The sequence below is a fragment of the Sminthopsis crassicaudata genome, chromosome 6 (genome assembly GCF_048593235.1).
Source record: "Sminthopsis crassicaudata isolate SCR6 chromosome 6, ASM4859323v1, whole genome shotgun sequence".
Taxonomy (NCBI): Eukaryota; Metazoa; Chordata; class Mammalia; order Dasyuromorphia; family Dasyuridae; genus Sminthopsis; species Sminthopsis crassicaudata.
In genome coordinates, this window is record NC_133622.1 from 292,140 (window position 1) to 310,049 (window position 17,910).

Sequence of the window (17,910 nt, forward strand, 5' to 3'; positions counted from 1 at the left end):
GCCATTGAGACATTTTTGGTCAGATGCCTTGGATCATTAACTCAATCCTTCAAAGGCTTGGTGACATTCTAAAAGGAAAAGCCTGCACTACCCTTCCATATCTCAGGATGATGAACTCAGTTTTATGTGGATAATTTCAAAAATTGTGTTTATTAGGTTATGCAGGAGGCATATAATGATAAATTAAAAAAAAATAAATATGTAATAGCTATCTCAAAAAAGTTAATGGGTCAGAACAAAATCACTTCTACCTCAGGTAAATACAAAAAACAACTGTGTTAGCCTTCTGAATATGATCTCAAATAATGTAATAGAAAAAAATTAAAACTGAAAGTGATCATCATGGAAATTTGTGATAGTTACACTCAGGATCAATCATGAAATAATTTGAGTATTCCTATAAATGCACCAAATGACATATCTATGAAAACAACTGAAATTACAGATAATGGGGGCAGCTAGGTGGCTCAGTGCACAGAGCACCAGCCCTGAAGTCAGGAGAACCTGAGTTCAAATCTGGCCTCAAACACTTCCTAACTGTGTGACCCTAGGCAAGTCACTTAACCCCAATTGCCTCAACAAAAAATAAGTAAAAATCACTCAATTGAAAGTGCAGATAATGAAAGGGAAAGGGAAAAATTGAGAGTGGAGATAATTTGTCATATATGATAGGCAGAGCATGCCCATTCACAGGGTGTAAATTCCAGTCTCAGCTGCTGCGATTTTGGCCAAGTCACTCAGCCATTCTGAGCTGATGACCTGAGATGTGGACCTAAGGAGGATGAAGGTACTTTCTGTGTTGTCACAGTTTATTGTGAAGTTCTAATGTAATTGTGCATGAAGCTCCTTAAAAAATTAAATTATGTTTGAGATGTGAACTAATGGGACTTAAAATTATTGGTTTTGCCCATTTAAGATTTTTCTCTTTGCCTAGGAAAAGAGAAAACAACTGAGTTTCTTTCCTGCTGTTAGAGGGAAGGGGATATATATATGTGCCTGCCTCATGTCTATATTTGCTTTATTGTTTGTTGTTTTCTTTCCTCCCCTCCACCCCCCACCAAAAAAAAAAAAAAAAAAAAAAAAAAAAAAAAAAGGAAAAGAAGAGATCAGACTTGATTTGAAGGAAACTTCTGCAAAGCTAAGCCCTTCTGTAGTAGGAATTCACAAGCAAAGATTCATGAGTTATAGTTCCTGTGACTTTACTTGGAGAAAAATCTGTGCAACACATGAGAGAATTCAGCTTCAAGAGAGACATTATGAATGTAACCAATGTGGAAAAGGTTTTATAAAAAAAGAAAATCTTACTGTACATCAGAGAATCCACACTGGAGAGAAGCTTTATGAATGTCACCAATGTGGCAAGAATTTTACTCAAAAAAAAGATTTTACTAGACATCAGACAATTCACACCAGAGAGAAACCTTCTGAATGTAACCGTTGCAAAAAGGAATTTAGTCAAAGGAGAGCTCTTACTAGACATCAGAAATTCCACATTGGAGAGAAACCTTATGAATGTAATCAGTGTGGGAAGGGTTTTATACATAAGGGAGTTTTTATCTTACATCAGAAAATCCATACTGGAGAGAAACCTTATGAATGTAAACAATGTGGAAAGGCTTTTAGAAAAAGGGAACGACTTATTTATCATCAGAGAATCCACACTGGAGAGAAACCTTATGAATGTAAACAATGTGGAAAAGCTTTTAGGGAAAAGGGAACTCTTAGTACACATCAGAGAATCCACACTGGAGAGAAACCTTATGAATGTAACCAGTGTGGATTGACTTTTAGACATAAGCAAAGTCTTACTACACATCAGAGAATCCACACTGGAGAGAAGCCTTATAAATGTAACCAGTGTGGAAAGGCTTTTAAAAATAGAGAAACTTTTAGTACACATCAGAGAATCCACACTGGAGAGAAGCCTTATGAATGTAACCAGTGTGGAAAGGCTTTTAAAAATAGGGGAACTCTTAGTACACATCAGAAAATCCACACTGGAGAGAAACCTTATGAATGTAACCAGTGTGGAAAAACTTTAAGGTATAAAAAATCTCTTATTGAGCATCAAAGAATTCACACTGGAGAGAAACCTTATGAATGTAAGAGATGTGGAAAGGAATTTAGTCAAAGGAAAGCTCTCACTAGACATCAGAGAATCCACACTGGAGAGAAACCTTATGAATGTAAACAATGTGGAAAGACTTTTAGACATAAGGAACGTCTTACTACACATCAAAGAATCCACACTGGAGAAAAGCCTTATGAATGTAACCAATGTGGAAAGGCTTTTACACAAAGGGGAGGTCTTACTGTACATCAAAGAACCCACACTGGAGAGAAACCTTATGAATGTAACCAATGTGGGAAAGCTTTTAGATATAAGAAAACTCTTATTGAGCATCAGAGAATCCACACAGGAGAAAAGCCTTATGAATGTAATCAATGTGGGAAGGCTTATACAAATAGAAGAATTCTTACTAGACACCAGAGAATCCACAATGGAGAGAAACCTTATGAATGTAACCAATGTGGGAAGGGTTTTAGAGAAAAAGGATCTCTTGTTATGCATCAGAGAATTCACACTGGTGTGAAACCTTATGAATGTAACCAATGTGGAAAGGCTTTTAGACAAAAGGGAGCTCTTGTTGGACATCAGAGAATCCACACTGGAGAGAAACCTTATGAATGTAACCAATGTGGGAAGGCTTTTAGAGAAAAGGGAGATCTTATTGTACATCAGAGAATCCACACTGGAGAGAAACCCTATGAATGTAACCAGTGTGGAAAGGCTTTTAGAGAAAAGGGAACCCTTATTGGACACCAGAGAATCCACAATAGAGGGAAACCTTATGAATGTAACTAATGAGGAAAGACTTTTATAAAAAGGGATGTTCTTAGTCCACATCAGAAAATCTTCACTGGAAAGAAACTTTATGAATGTAACCAGTGTAAAAAGACTTGTAGATAGAAGGGTACTCACTGGATATTCAAGAATCCACTAAACAATGTACAAAGTGTTTTTTAAAAGGAAGTTTTTGAGAGGATGCCCATCATTTGAAAAGTGATTGAATAAGTTGTGGTATATGAACCTTATGGAATATTATAGTTCTATAAAGAATGATCAGGATAATTTCAGAGAGGCTTGGAGAAACTTACATGAACTGATGCTAAGTGCAAATTGATCATTTGCCATCTAGGGGAGTGGGTAGAGGGAAGGGAGGGAAAAAAATCTGGGTCACAAGGATTCACAAGGATGAGTGTTAAAAATTATCCATGTGTACATTTTGAAAATAAAAAGCTTTAATTAAAAAAAAGGGGGGGATGTTTTTACTCTGTATCAGAAAATCCACACTGGAGAGAAGCCTTATGAATGTAATAAGGGTAAAAAAAATTTTTTTTTTTTAACATAAGAGAGTTATTAGTAGACACCAGAGAATTCACACTGGAGAGAAACCTTATGAGTGTAATTACTGGGGAAATGCTTTTTGAAAATGGGAATCACTTAGTTTCCATCAGGGAATCCATACTGCAGAGAAACGTTATAAATGTAATCACTTTGGAAAGGGTATTATAAAAATCTGATTGGTTATTGCCAGATCTGCAAAGAAATGTAAAAGCATTAAAATAAAGAGGAAAATTAATTAGGTAAAGAACATTGGTAGATGTGATGTTGATGCTGTTTATACTTAGCTTTCTCTAGCCTAAGGGTGAAGGAGGGGGGTTAAGGAGGAGAGGAGAAGGAGGCATCACCAATAGCTTTTTAAGCATATTGGATCCACCTACATGAAAGGCAGTATGGTGGAGTGGAAAGGTCACTAGATTTGAAGTCAGAGGACATGAGTTGAAATTCTGATTCTTTGTGGTCTTGAAAAAGTAATTTAAATTAACTGGGTCTCAGTGCATTTAGATTAGGCATAGGGTCTCTCCCAGTTGTAAATCCTTTAAACGTCCTAGGTATCTGAAAAGCCAAAGAGGGACATGAAGATTAACCCTAACCTTCAGTACCACTTCTTGCTGGGTCCTCAGCTTCAGCTTCAGCCTAATAATTGAGATAATTTCACTAAGCCTTCTGGATGTGATTGGCAATTTGGAAAGGCAACAAGAGATGGGAAATTCTAAACCTAGTTTTTTGTTGATTTAGGAAACTTTCATGTCATGTTAAAATGAACAGCTCTTTGTATACAACTATTGAACTATTGCCCTATTCAAGAAGGAAATATTTTATTGAGATGCTTTTAGAAATGAAAGATTTCAATTCTGAGGTTACAGTTTACATCCATTAAACTGGCAATGATGACCCCAAAAGTTGGACATAGTGTTTGGTGGGGAGGCTATATAATTAGAGGCATAGTAATATCTAGGTATGAATTGGTCCAACTGTTTAGAAATGTCATTTAGTATTATGATTTATTGAACAGTGATCAAATACCCATACTTTGACATAGACCCCACCAGAAGGCATAAAATTTAAGAACCTGAGGGAGAAAAAGGTAGATGCAAAAGAGAAAATAGATGCTTTTCAGTTGTAGAATGTTTAAAAAAAAATTGTTGTCCATGACTATATTGGAATATTGATTTTTGTGTCAGCTGTAGATATAGAAAATTCAGAGAAGCATGAGGATATATGTAGAGAGACAGCTTGAAGTAAGGAAACCCCCCCCCAAAAAAAAAAAAGAGAGATCCAGTGATCTCTTTAATTTGAAGTTCTTTCACACAATGAAGATATATATATATATATATATATATATATATATATATCTGTCTATACATCCTGTGCAACTCTTGCCTATGTTTCACATGAGTTCACCATAGAGGATCCATCCAATATAATGGAGTCCTTCCTTATTTTCTCATATCTCAAAGTCACTTGTAGAGTGTTCTGGCTGTCCATCCATCATTGTTCTTTCTTACTTTGAGATTAGTCCATTTTTTTCTTCTATTCTTTAATGAGAAGTATAAAAAATGGAAATTGTCCCAACACCAAGGACGTTCATAAAATACATTAATCAGCAAACATCTGACTCCCTTGACAAATGGTGAGATGTGGCTGCCAAAGATGACACCGATCTTGACTATAAATTAGCTTGTAAAATATTTTAACTTCATAACCTGTTTGGACTAACGATGGAAAAACCACAACTCTGCAACCCCAGGATCACCATCTTCAAGCATGTGAAGTCCTCTCATGTCTTTGAGTTATTGAGGGGTTTATACATTAGGCAGAAATGGGGGTCACTACCAGTTGTCATGGCCTATGTATTGCCCACTGGACTCAAATGACTGAAGGCCAGAGAGTCTGGTGACCGCATAGTTCTGTCTCCCTTTAATCCAACTCACTAGCAAGTCATTCATCACATCCTCACCCCCCCCCCCCCAACCTAGGCATTAGTTCTCTTCAAGAACAAAGGACCATTACCAACAACAATCTTCAGGTGAAGAAGGTCATGAATTCAAAAGTTCAGTGTTCCTCTCTCAGTTAAATGCAAAAGTCTGATTTTTCCATCAGTCACTTTTATTTAAAGAAAAACTGAGCTAATTGCAATGCTTTCACTCAAATTCAAAAAGGAATTGTTCTCTCACCATCATCTGCAAATCATTTCAAGTCAAGGAAATATATTATCTTCTATATGTTTAACTATTATGATTCAATTCTAGAACATCTGTTATCCATACCAGCCAAAATGGTGCCATTACTGGCAATATCTAGTTATCTTTGTACAGTTAGAGGAAATTAGCTCTCTATCAGTTAAATCTGCAAGGTCCAGGTGAAAAGGATGGGCTATTGTCAAATTATATTTCAGACTTTAAACTGATCATGTTTTCCCTGTCTCCATAATATGATTATTTCTTTAACCATTTATGTTGTTTTTCCCACATAACAACTTCTGTTTTTTTTATTTTGTCCTTAAAAGGGGGAGGGATGCTCCACGTCTTTAGCTTCATGGGGAAACAATTGGTTCCCCTTTATTACCAAATTCATGTTTTCCTAATAAACTGCTGATGCTCAGAGCTTTGTACCTCAGTTGACTTGATTTTATTTATGACAATTAGGCCTGGTTCTCTTTAGATCACCCATACAGTCTCTCCTGAAGTAAGGCTTAAGGTCATAGTCTATGCATAGAAGCCATTGTCATCCAGATACACCTGGTTGACTTCAGTCATCATGACAGTTTTGATTGATCTGTTATTTCTGTGATGGCAAAGATGCTAGAGTGGTTTGGAATTTTTTTCTCCAGCTCATTTTATAGATGGGGAAACTGAGGCAAACAGGTTGGTGTAACATGGCCAGGCTGACACATCTGATAAGTATCTAAGGCAGGACTGAAACACATGAGATTGAGTCTTGGTGATTCCCAACTTAGAGTGCTGTGTACTATAGAGCCCTTAGCAGCCCTATATCTCACTTTAAAGTAGGCTGTAAGCTTGGACAAATGATATCAATTCAGTTGGAAATATTTCCAAATTATGCTGCACCAAAAATCACTGTCTACCTATCAATTTGATAGGTGATTGAATTCAGTAACCAGTGTAGCAAACTTTTGATCCAATTATATTGTTTTATTTCATATTCTGAGATTTTGAAATAGATCATCCTCATGAAATTTTAAGCATATTTTGCATCCAGGGCTGTCCTACCTTTACAAGGTCAAATTTCACAACTAAGTAGGTACATATCCACTTCCTCATTAACTATTCACCAATCTGGGTAGATTCCCACCTGTCAGTAGTAACCCCTTTTCCAAAGGTATGTGGAAGGTATGATTCATTAAAGACAGACTCACTCCCGTCAAAGCTTATACACAAGCTGACTCTATTTCTGCAACTTATGGTTTCTTTCCAGAAGCTACAACTCAAGAAATAAGCCCAAAACTTGGAGGGATCTTACATCTTCCTTTCCTTTTAGGCTAAAGAGACTACCACACTCTTGGCTAAGGGTTGACTGTTAGCTTCTAAGAGCTGTCTGAGAAAATCAGTGCACCTGGGTTTCCTCCATTTGAGGTGGCTTCCTAAAGGCATTTTCAGCATCCTGTGTTGCTGGCTAGGATTTTTGCCTATATTCTCTAGACAGAGCAGCTCATTGATGCCTTTCCTACTCTACTTCAGTGTCCATTAGATGAATTCTCAGTTTGTTCTGTCCCAATGCACTCTCCCCAACAAAGTTCATGTACTTTATCTACTTTGAAGACCCATTCTAAAATATTTTCCCTGAACTGCCTTAACTCAGTCCAACTATTTGTTAGATATCCCTATTTCAATTTTATGCCAAAACTATGAACTCAACAATTAGAAAATTAATTCCTTAAATCCCCCAAACCTGAATTCAAATTCAATCTCAGACATTTACCTAGGGAAGACATTTAACCTTTCTCATTAGTAAAATACCAACTATACTTTGCTCCATCCACACATGTATAGGACTGAGTGAAACTTATAAGAATGCCAGTCATTCCCCAAATAAGAGATTAAGGGATATGAACAGCAATATCAGGTGAATAAATTAAAGCTTTTAATACTCATATGAAAAAATATTCAAAATAATTATTGATTATAGAAATGCACATTAAAATAATGCTAAGGTACTATTTCACATCTTTCAGGTTTGTTAATATGACAGAAAAAGAAAATGATATATATTGAAGAGGATGTTGGAAAATTGGAGAACTAATGTATTGATAGATTTTTTAACTGATTCCATTATTCTGGAGAAGAATTTGGAACAACATCCAAAAGGTTATAAAATTGGGTAACCCTCTGATCCAGCAATGCCACTATTAGATCTGTATCCCAAAGAGATCAGAAAAAAGAAAAAAGTTCACATGTACAAACATATTTATGGCAGCTTTTTGTAGTGTCAAAGAATTGGAAACTGAGAGTATAGTTATCAATTGAGGAATTGTTGAGCAAATTGCTGTATATGAATTCCATAGAGCGTTCTTGTTCTATAGGAAAAGGTGAACAGGTGGATTTCAGGAAAAAAAAATCTGGAAAGACTTATATGAAAAAATGTTTAATGAAGTGAAAAGAACCAAGAAAACACTGTATGTAGTAACAGCTTCAATGTTTGATGATCAGCTATGATAGACTTATTTCTTCTCAGGAATACAATGATCCAAGACAATTCCAAAAGACTCAAGATGAAAAATACTATCCACATCCATAGAGAGAATTATAGTCTGAATAGAAATCAAAGCATAGTCTTTTGACTTTAGTGTTATTTATTTTTCTTTCTCATGGCTTTTCCCTGTTTGTTAGGTTCTTACTAGGTGCTAAATTGGTACTTAACAATTTTCTAGCTCAGGGTTTACACCTTTAGTTCACACCTTTAAAAGGAGCAAGTTCATTGGTTGTAAGTAGTTCCCACAAGCCTCTGGAGTACCCACAAGCCCATTCTCTGGGAGGATAAAAGGAGGCAACATTGAGCATGGAGAACAGTCTGAATTGGGTCAAGAACAAGACTTCCCAAGAGAACTTCAGGGAAGCTCGAGGAGATTCACAGCCAGGATTAAGGAAGAAGGGTATTTGAGATTCTACCTTCGTTCTGGCTAGAGACTTCAGAAGCCTCCCAAGAAACCAGCTCACAGAGAAAAGGATTTACAGAAAAGAAACCTCCTCCCAGAGAAGGATTACAAGTGAGAGACAACAGGACACTACAATTTGGCGCCCAATGTGAGGCAAGGACTTTAGTTTATCCTGACTCTGGCTGATTCTGAGCCCTTCAAGGAGCTAGCCCGGACTTAACACCTGTTGTTCTGATTCTTCTTTCACAAGGTGATTAATGTGGAAAATGTCTGTCATAATTATACCTATGTATTTTAGTTTTCTTAGTGTTTCACAAAGGGGAGTTGGGGAGGGAGGAAGGAAAACATTTTGGAACTTAAAATCTTACAATGATGAAAGTTGAAAACTATGTTTACATGTTAATTGTAAAATATATTGTAAAGTGAAACAAAAAGGGAACCATAGCACTAAAAATAATGAGAAACTGAGTAAGTCAAAGAACAAATCATAGAAAAAATCATAGAAAAAGATAATTGCATTAAAAATGACAACAATGAGTCAATACACCAAAAATTGGTGGAATGCCGGTGAATATAATATTCTATACCTCCAAATACTTTACCATTTAAATTAGATATTTCATTCATATTTCCAACTTACCATATTCAAAACAAAATAAAATCTATTACCTTTCAGCCAAATCATATCCCTCTTCCAAATGCCCTTAAGGGTACCACCACTTCTCCAATAACCCAAATTCAAAACCCTATAACACTATCTCTCAATTATCATATATAATCAATTGCTAAATTTGATCATTTTGAAAATCACTTCTTCATTCACACATCAATTGATTTAGAATTCAGGTACTTATCACATCTTATTTGTGTTCTAATTTGAATCAGGCTTCTTTACTCTCCAATCCTTTTTCTATTAACCTGCTAAAGAAATATTCCTTAATATGTAGGAACAAATGTCACTCCTCTACTCAGTAACTCCAAAAACTCTCTTTTGCCTAAAGGATCAGATAGAAAGTCCTTTGTTTGGCATTTGAAATCCTTCACCATTTCTATAGCATTATTATACATATGCCACTTCATACAGGCTGTGATCTAGCTAAATTGTTTTTCTTATTCTTCCTTACACATATCTCTGCTTCTCCAATCTCCACACCTTTGATCTAATTATCCCTTAAGTTAGGAATCTTCTCATTTGTCTCTGCTTCTCTATATCTTTACTTCCTTCAAGACTCAACTGAATAACTCTGTTAAGAGGAAATCTTAGTTTAGTGGAGTGAGCAGCAATAGACAGGTCTTTGTCTTAGCTCTTCCAGGCTTCCCTCAGATCAACATCAGATCAAGTCCAAGGTTTTGGAGTGACAGAATCCACAAATATTTGGAGTGGAACAAATTTCCAGCTTAAGATGTTTGGGAAAAATTTCAGGAATTGTCTGTCTCAATCAGAAAGAATGGGGTTGCAGCCCAGGTCAAGGAGACCCTGGGCAGACCCTGGGCTTCTACATGCAGAGATAATATAGTGAGAGACTCTTAACCAAAATACAGCTGCATTTGTCTTAGTTCATAAGCCAGTGGATCAGCAGACTAGCTGTGAGACCTCCAGCACAAGTACAGAAGACAAATAATGAGACCCTGAACTCCAGCAAAACAAGCCAGGCTTGGCCATGCCCACCCAGCACAAGAAAGAAGCCTGAAGCATGAGATCCAGGATAGTGTGAAACTAGTGTGGTCAGTAGAGGAAGCTTGGGATAATCTTCCCTTTGTCTTAAGAGCAGACTGCAACCTTTAAAAATGAGCAAAAAACCAAAAATCATCAACAGCTTTCATGGAGACAGGGTAGAATAGTTCTCAAACCCTGAGAACACTAAAGGCAAAACATCTCCAGATGAAGCCTCAAAGGGTGATATAACTTGGTGTCCATATCAAAAGTCTCTCATGGAAGAATTCAAAGAGGATCTGAAAAGAGAGAAGAAAAATTGGGAAAAGAAATGAGAATACTGGAAAAGGAATACATAAATTATCTGAGGAAAATCTCTTCCTAGAAATAGTTTTGGTGAAATGGAGTAAAAACAAAACAAAAACAAAAAACTCCTTGACAAATAGAATTTTTGAAATTAAAAAAAAAAAAATCCAATGAACCAAACAGCTCATTTAAAATTTCAATTGGCCAAATGAAAAAGGAAATTTAAAAAAAGAAAACAGAAGAAAGTAATTCACTAAAAATTAGAATTGAACAAATGGAAGTGTGTTAAGGACCATGCCTAAGTGTGGAGGGGCAGTTCAATTCTCTGAAAGTCTCCACAGCTGTGAATCATAATACACTTGAAAGAATTGCAAATCAGCCTTTACTGAAGCAGATGTTGCTTGTAAATTGGGAATGAAATAAACTGGAATCAAGAGGGAACAGGAGAGAGGAAAGAGAATACAACTGCCTCTGAGTCTCCTTGTATCGTTACCATCCCCTCACATGAAAGGATCTATTCTGCTGGTTAGAATTAGATGCCCAGCAGCTTCTAGCAGGTGATACCCATAACACCCAGTAGCCACTAGCAGGTTGCTCCCATAAAGAAGCAGCAGTCCTCTAGAGCTGTTCATGTGTAAGATCCTGCCAGAAGAGTTCCTTTGGTACCCTATAGGGAAGGAAAGGGAGAAGAGACCCGGTAAGACTTTTTCAGTCAGGGTAGTTAAACTGGGCCAACACATCAAAGGGCTGAGCCAGGAAAAACAGATCTAAGAGAGACAATCTAGAAATTATTGGACTACCTGGAAAACAATGATGAAAAAAGAGCCTAGAAAACATCTTTCAAGAAATCATCATAGAAAACTATACTTTGATATCCTAAAACTGGAAGATAAAATCCCCATTGAAAGAATCCACAGATCACTTCTAAAAAAGAGATTACAGAATGGAAACAGCAAGAAACACTGTAGCTAAATTCCAAAATTATCAAATAAATGAGAAAATGCTACAAATAGCCAGAAAGAAACAATTCAAATATCAAGGTACCATGAGGACTATGTAGGACCTAGGAGCTTCCACTTTAAAGGATTGAAGCATGTGGGATACTATATTCCAGAGTGTTATGGGCCAGAACTCTATATCTGAAACAAGGATTCTTACAAGGTTAAGTCAGTGGAACTGATAAAGACAGTAGTTATCTACTTTAGCATGGTGATTAATAGTTCTCTAGTTCAGTACTTAGTACTTAATATAGTTCTACAAGATTCACACCAATGATAATGTAATTATAAGAGAGCATATAAACTGGGACAAACTCAGCCAGAGTCAGAGCCAGAGGAGACAAATGGACTGGAGGCTGGAGCTCAAGCTCTCAGAGCCAAGGACAGATTCATTTTGTGGTGGCTGGAGACTGAAGCACAAGCCTGGGGACTCACAGCCAGATTCATTCACTCCATCTCACACCATCTTGGTAGCAGGCTCTCCTCCTTCACTTCTCCACTGAAACCAAGACTCCAGAAGGCCACAAGAAAGCTAGCTCGGCCCCAGGCAAGGAAACTAGACTGTGAAGGAGAAAATAAGGAATTTGGACTTTAATACCTGGCTATTCTTATGATAATTAATCTGCTGAAAGGAAGGCTGCTAGAAGGAAGAACTCTAGAAAAACCCACCAAGAACACTACACCAGAGGAGAAAGAATCTTGGACTGTAGCCAACAATAACTGTCCAACAAAATTAAACTTTATCTTTCAGGGAAAAGATGGATATTCAATGAAATAGAGTTTTAAAAAATTATTTTTGATGAAAAGACCAGAGCAGAACAGATAATTTGGTCTTCAAATACAGGATCCAAGACAAGCATAAAAAGATAATAAGGGAAGAAAAAAAAAAAACACTTTGGTTTTTTTAAAGGTTAAAATATTTATATCTCTATATTGCAAAATTATATGTTTAACTATTGAGAGCTATATCTTTGTTAGGGGTATAGTTAGAGGCTGTAGGTACAATTTGACTTTACTATGAAAAAAATAAAAAAAGAAACTAGGGGTGGAAAAATGACTATACTGGAAGAAGAGGGATGTGGAGGTAAAATGAGCTAAACTGCATCACATGAAAAGGCAAAAACAATTTATTAAGAGTTGATATTATGGAGGGACATAAGCACTGTATAAACCTTAATCTCACTAGATTTGACTCAAAGAAAGACTTTCAGACTTATTTATTTTTATATAGAAACTTTCTTCATCTTTAAAAGGAAGTCAGAAGAGAAAAGAGAAAGAAAAGGGAGAGGCTAATAGAAAGGAAAACAGAAGTAGAAGGGGAAAAAAGATAAGAATTGGGGAGGGGCTATAAAAGAAGAGAGCCCACTGAGGAAGGGGATGATCAGAAGCAAAACACTGGTGAGGGAAAGGAAGAAAGGAAACAGAGAAGTATAACATGGGGAAAATAAGATGGTGGGAGATAGTCATTTTCACTATGAATGTGAATGGGATGAACTCTCCCATAAAACAAAAGTAGATAGCAGACTGGATTAAAAGCCAAAATCCTACAATATATTTTTTACAAGAAACACATTTAAGCCAGACTGATACATACAGAGAAAAGGTAAAAGGCTGGAACAGACTATTATGCTTCAGCTGAAATTTAAAAAAAAAAAAAAAGCAGGGGTAGTGATCTTGATCTCAGATAAAAGCAAAAGTAAAAATAGATCTAATTAAAAGAGATAAGGAAGGAAATTACACTTGCAAAAGTGTCGCAGATAATAACGTACTGTCAATATGATATGCATCAAGCCATATAGCATACAGATTCCTTAAAAAGTTAAGACAGCTGAAAGAAGAAATAGGAAGCAAAACTATATTAGTCGGGGATCTCAACCTTGCTCTATCAGAACTACATGAATCAAACCACAAAATAACAAGAAAGAAATGAAGACAATAGAATTTTAGAAAGGTTAGGTATGATTTACCTTTGCAGAAAACTTAATGGGTGTTAGGATTACTAAGTGAGAACTCGGGTTGTCTGGACAGTGACAAGGTGAGAATTCAGGTTGTCTGGATAATTACAAGATGAGAACTCAGGTTGACTTGATAGAGGGGGCAAGCTCATTGGCTGGGGTGCTTCTTCCCAGAAGCCCTTGCATTATCCCATGCCCATTCTCTGGGAGGATAAAAGAGACAGCATTGGGCCCAGAGGGCAGATCGGCCTGGAGAAGGATAAGAGCTGGAGGAGATTCAGAGCCAGGATTCAAGAAGAAGACTCTGCATTGCATCAGGCTTGACGGGGCTCCCTGCAGGAAGGGAAGTCACTTCTCTGGACAAGAGTTAACAGCAACTGCCTGGAGACAATGGTTCGTTACAGGAAGAAGAATCTGTCGGAGAGATTTGAGTAGAAGACACAGCAGATCTCTTCCCAGAGAGTGATCCGGCAGCTTCTAGAGACGACAGCTCGTTACAATTGGCGCCCAACGTGGGGCCCGAACCCCCGACCCTGAGATTAAGAGTCTCATGCTCTACCGACTGAGCTAGCCGGGCCTTCTCCTACAACTTGCTTGATAGTTTAAGGCTAATTGAACTATGTTGTAGATATAAAATACTTCTGCAGAAATTGAACAAGGCCCATTTTTTGCTTGAAATTCTTTCATTTCATATCCCACTAGCTTCCATTTATCTACATCTATCTTTTCTTCCTCTAAGAACCAAGGGGATGTGCATCTTAATGCAGCCAAGAGTTTAGCAATCTGTACCCAGGTTACAAGTAAACTCTGCTCCTCAATTATCTTGATTATACTCTCTATAAATGGGGACAGAAAGAAATATACATTTTTTTTTCTCAGTAGTACATGGAAACTACACAAAAATTGACCATTTATTTTGGCATAGAAAGTTTAAAATAAAATGCAGAAAGATAGAAATAGGAAATACATCTTTTTCATATCATGATGCAATTACAAATTACCTGAAATAAGAAGCCAGTAAAAACAGACAAAAAAAATTTTGGTTGGAAATTAAATTATGCAATCCTAAAGAATGAGTGGGTGAAACAACAAATCACAGATACAATACATAATTTTATCTAAGAGAATGATAATAATGAGAAAACATACCAAAATTTGTAGGTTGCAGTCAAAGAAATTCTAGGGGAAATTTTTTTTTTTTTAAATGCCCACTTGCACATAATAGAAAAAGAGAAGATCAATAATTGGGTATACAACAAAAAAGTTAGAAAAAGAACAAATTGAAGACTCCCAATCAAATACCAAATTTGAAATTCTAAAAATAAACATTAATATAATTGAAACTAAGAAAACTATTGAACTAACAAATAAAACTGAGTTGATTTTATGAAAAAATTAAATAGATATTTTTGGTTAATTTGTATTAAAAAGAAAGAAGAAATTACTAGTGTCAAAAATGAAAAGAGTGAACATTCCATCAATGAAGAGGAAATTAGAGCATTAATTAGGATCTATTTTGCCCAAATGTGTGCCAATAAATCTGGTAATCTAAGTGAAATGGATGAATACTTACCAAAATATAGATGATCTATATTAAAAATAGAGGAAATAAATTATTTGAACAGTCCCATTTAAGAAAAAGAAACTGAAAAAGCTAGTAATCAGCTCCCTAAGAAAAAAATTTCCAAGGCCAGATGGATTTAAAAGTTGAATTCTATATTATGGAATATTATTGTTCTGTAAGAAATGACCAACAGGAGAAATACAGATAGGCTTGGAGAGACTTACATCAACTGATGCTAAGTGAAACTAGCAGAACCAGAAGATCATTATACACTTCAACAATGATACTGTATGAGGATGTATTCTGATGGAAGTGGATATCTTCAACATAGAGAAGAGCTAATCCAATTCCAATTGATTAATGATGGACAGAATCAGCTACATCCAGAAAAGGAACACTGGGAAATGAGTGTAAACTGTTATTTTTACCTTCTGAATCCAATTCTTCCTGTGCAACAAGAAATTCGGTTCTACACACATATATTGTATCTAGAATATATTGTAATATATTTAACATGTATAAGACTGCCTGCCATCTGGGGGAGGGGGTTGGGGGAGGAAGGGAAAAAATCTGAACAGAAGTAAGTGCAAGGGATAATGTTGTAAAAAATTAACCATGCATATGTACTGTCAAAAAAAAAAAGTTATAATTATAAAATAAAATAAAAATTAAATAAACAAAAAAAAAAAGTTGAATTCTACCAAACATTTAAAGAACAATTAATTCCATACTATGGAAACTATTTGGAAAAATAGGGAAAGAAGGAGTTCTACCAAATTCCTTTTATGACAGATATGGTGCTAAAACCAAAACCAGGTTGGTTCAAAACAGAAAATTATAGATAAATTTTCCCTAATGAATACTGATGTAAAAATCTTAAATAAAATATTAGAAAAGCAATTATAGTAAGTCATCTCCAGAATAATATACCATTATCAAGAAGGATTTATACCAGGAATATAGAACTGGTTCAATATTAGGAAAACTATTAGCAAAATTGACTATATCAATGATCATAGTAACAAAAATTGTGTGATTATTCAATAGATGGGAAAAAAGCATTTGACAAAATCCAACACCACTTCCTATTTAAAACATTAAAGATACAGGAATGAATGGAGTTTTCCTCAAAATGATCAGTAGCATGTATTTAAAACTATCAGCAAACATCATATGGAATCAAGATAAATTAAGAATCATTCTCAGGTTAGGGGTTAAACAAAGTTGTACACTATCACAATTACTGTTCAATACGTTTGTTACAAATGCTAGCTTTGGCAGTTAGAGAAAAAAGAATTGAAAGGATTTAGATTAGGGAATGAGGAAACAAAATTATCAGTTTTTGCATATGATCTGATGGTATACTTGGAGAATCAACTAAAAAACTACTAGAAACAATGCACAAATTTAGCAAAGTTGAGGGATACAAAATAAATGCACATCAATAATCAGCATTTGTGTATGTTACCAATAAAATCCAGTGACCAAAGATACACAGAGAAATTCCATTTAAAATAACTACATAATATAAAATCTTTGGGAGTCTGCCTGCCAAGGCAAAGTTGAGAACTATATGAACACAATTATGAAACACTTTCAACACAAATAAAGCTATATGTAAACAACTTGAAGAATATCAAGTGCTCATGGGTGGGCTGAGCTAATATAATAAAAATGACAATTTTACCTCAATTAATCAACTTATTCAGTGCCATATTCAGCCAAGAAACTGCTTTATAAATCAAGAGAAAATAGTACCAAATTTCATCTGGAAGAACAAAAGAGCAAAAAATCAAATTCATGAAAAATATCCAAATGAAGGAGGCCTAACTTTAACGGACTTAAAACTATATTATAAAGCAGTAGTCATCAAAATTATTTGGCACTGGCTGAGAAATGGAGTCATCAATCAGTGGAATGAATAGGTTAGGCTTCTAAGAGACAATAGCCAATGACTATCATAGTTTGATAAATCTAAAGACTCCAGTTTCTGGGCTAAGAACTCTCTACTTGATAGGAATTGCTGGGAAAATTGGGAAATATTATGGCAAAAACTAGACAGTGGACAACACTTAACACCTTAAACCAAGATAAGGTCAAAAGAGGTTCCTGATTTGGAGATAAAGAATGATACTGTATGTAAGTAAGGAGAACAAGGAATGATCTACCTATCAGATCTGTGGAGAAGAAAGGAATATATGGCCAAAGAAGAACTGGATTACAGTATGAAATGCAAATTGGATTATTGTGATTACATTAAATTAAAAAGGCTTTATACAAACAAAATCAATGCAGACAAGATGAGAAGGGAAGTAAAAAACTGGGAAAAAGTGTCATTTTAGGCAATCTGAGAAGTATGTAGTAGTATCTCAGAGTGTTGTAATTTATATTTCTCAGATTAGTAGTAATTTAAAATATTTTTTCATATGACTAAAAATGGTTTTAATTTCTTTGTCTAAAAATTGTTCATATCCTTTGACCATTTACAAATCAGAGAATGGCTTGTATTCTTTTAAATTTGAGTCAATTTTCTACATGTTTTAGAAATGAGGCCTTTATCAGAAACCTTGGATACATAATTTCTCCTCAACTTTCTACTTCCCTTCTAATCTTGACTGCATTGGTTTTCTTTGTACAAAACCTTTTGAATTTAATATAATCAAAATTATCCATTTTGCATTTCATAATGCTCTCTAGTTCTTCCTTGGCCATACATTCCTTTTTTCACCACATATTTGAAAGATAGATTATCCCTTGTTCTCCTAATTTGCTTATAGTATCACCCTTTATGTCTAAATCATTAATCCATCCCAAAAACCTTCTTTTCCCCAATTGTGATTTTAGATGTTTCTGGTAGAATGGAGCATAACAGTATTGAAGGTAGATGGCTCAGAACTTTGGGCTCTTTCTC

General features: G+C 35.5%; 1 protein-coding gene across 1 annotated transcript in view; it reads left to right on the forward strand.

The window, feature by feature from the left end:
• LOC141546278 (uncharacterized) overlaps positions 1-15,374 on the forward strand; it is a 49,828-nt gene extending 34,454 nt beyond the window's left edge. Inside the window, exon 5 of the mRNA XM_074273965.1 lies at positions 1,095-15,374. Within this exon, the coding sequence (XP_074130066.1) occupies positions 1,095-2,866 (1,772 nt within the window). The 3' untranslated portion in view covers positions 2,867-15,374. The remainder of the gene's footprint in view (positions 1-1,094) is intronic.
• Positions 15,375-17,910: the final 2,536 nt, after the last annotated feature.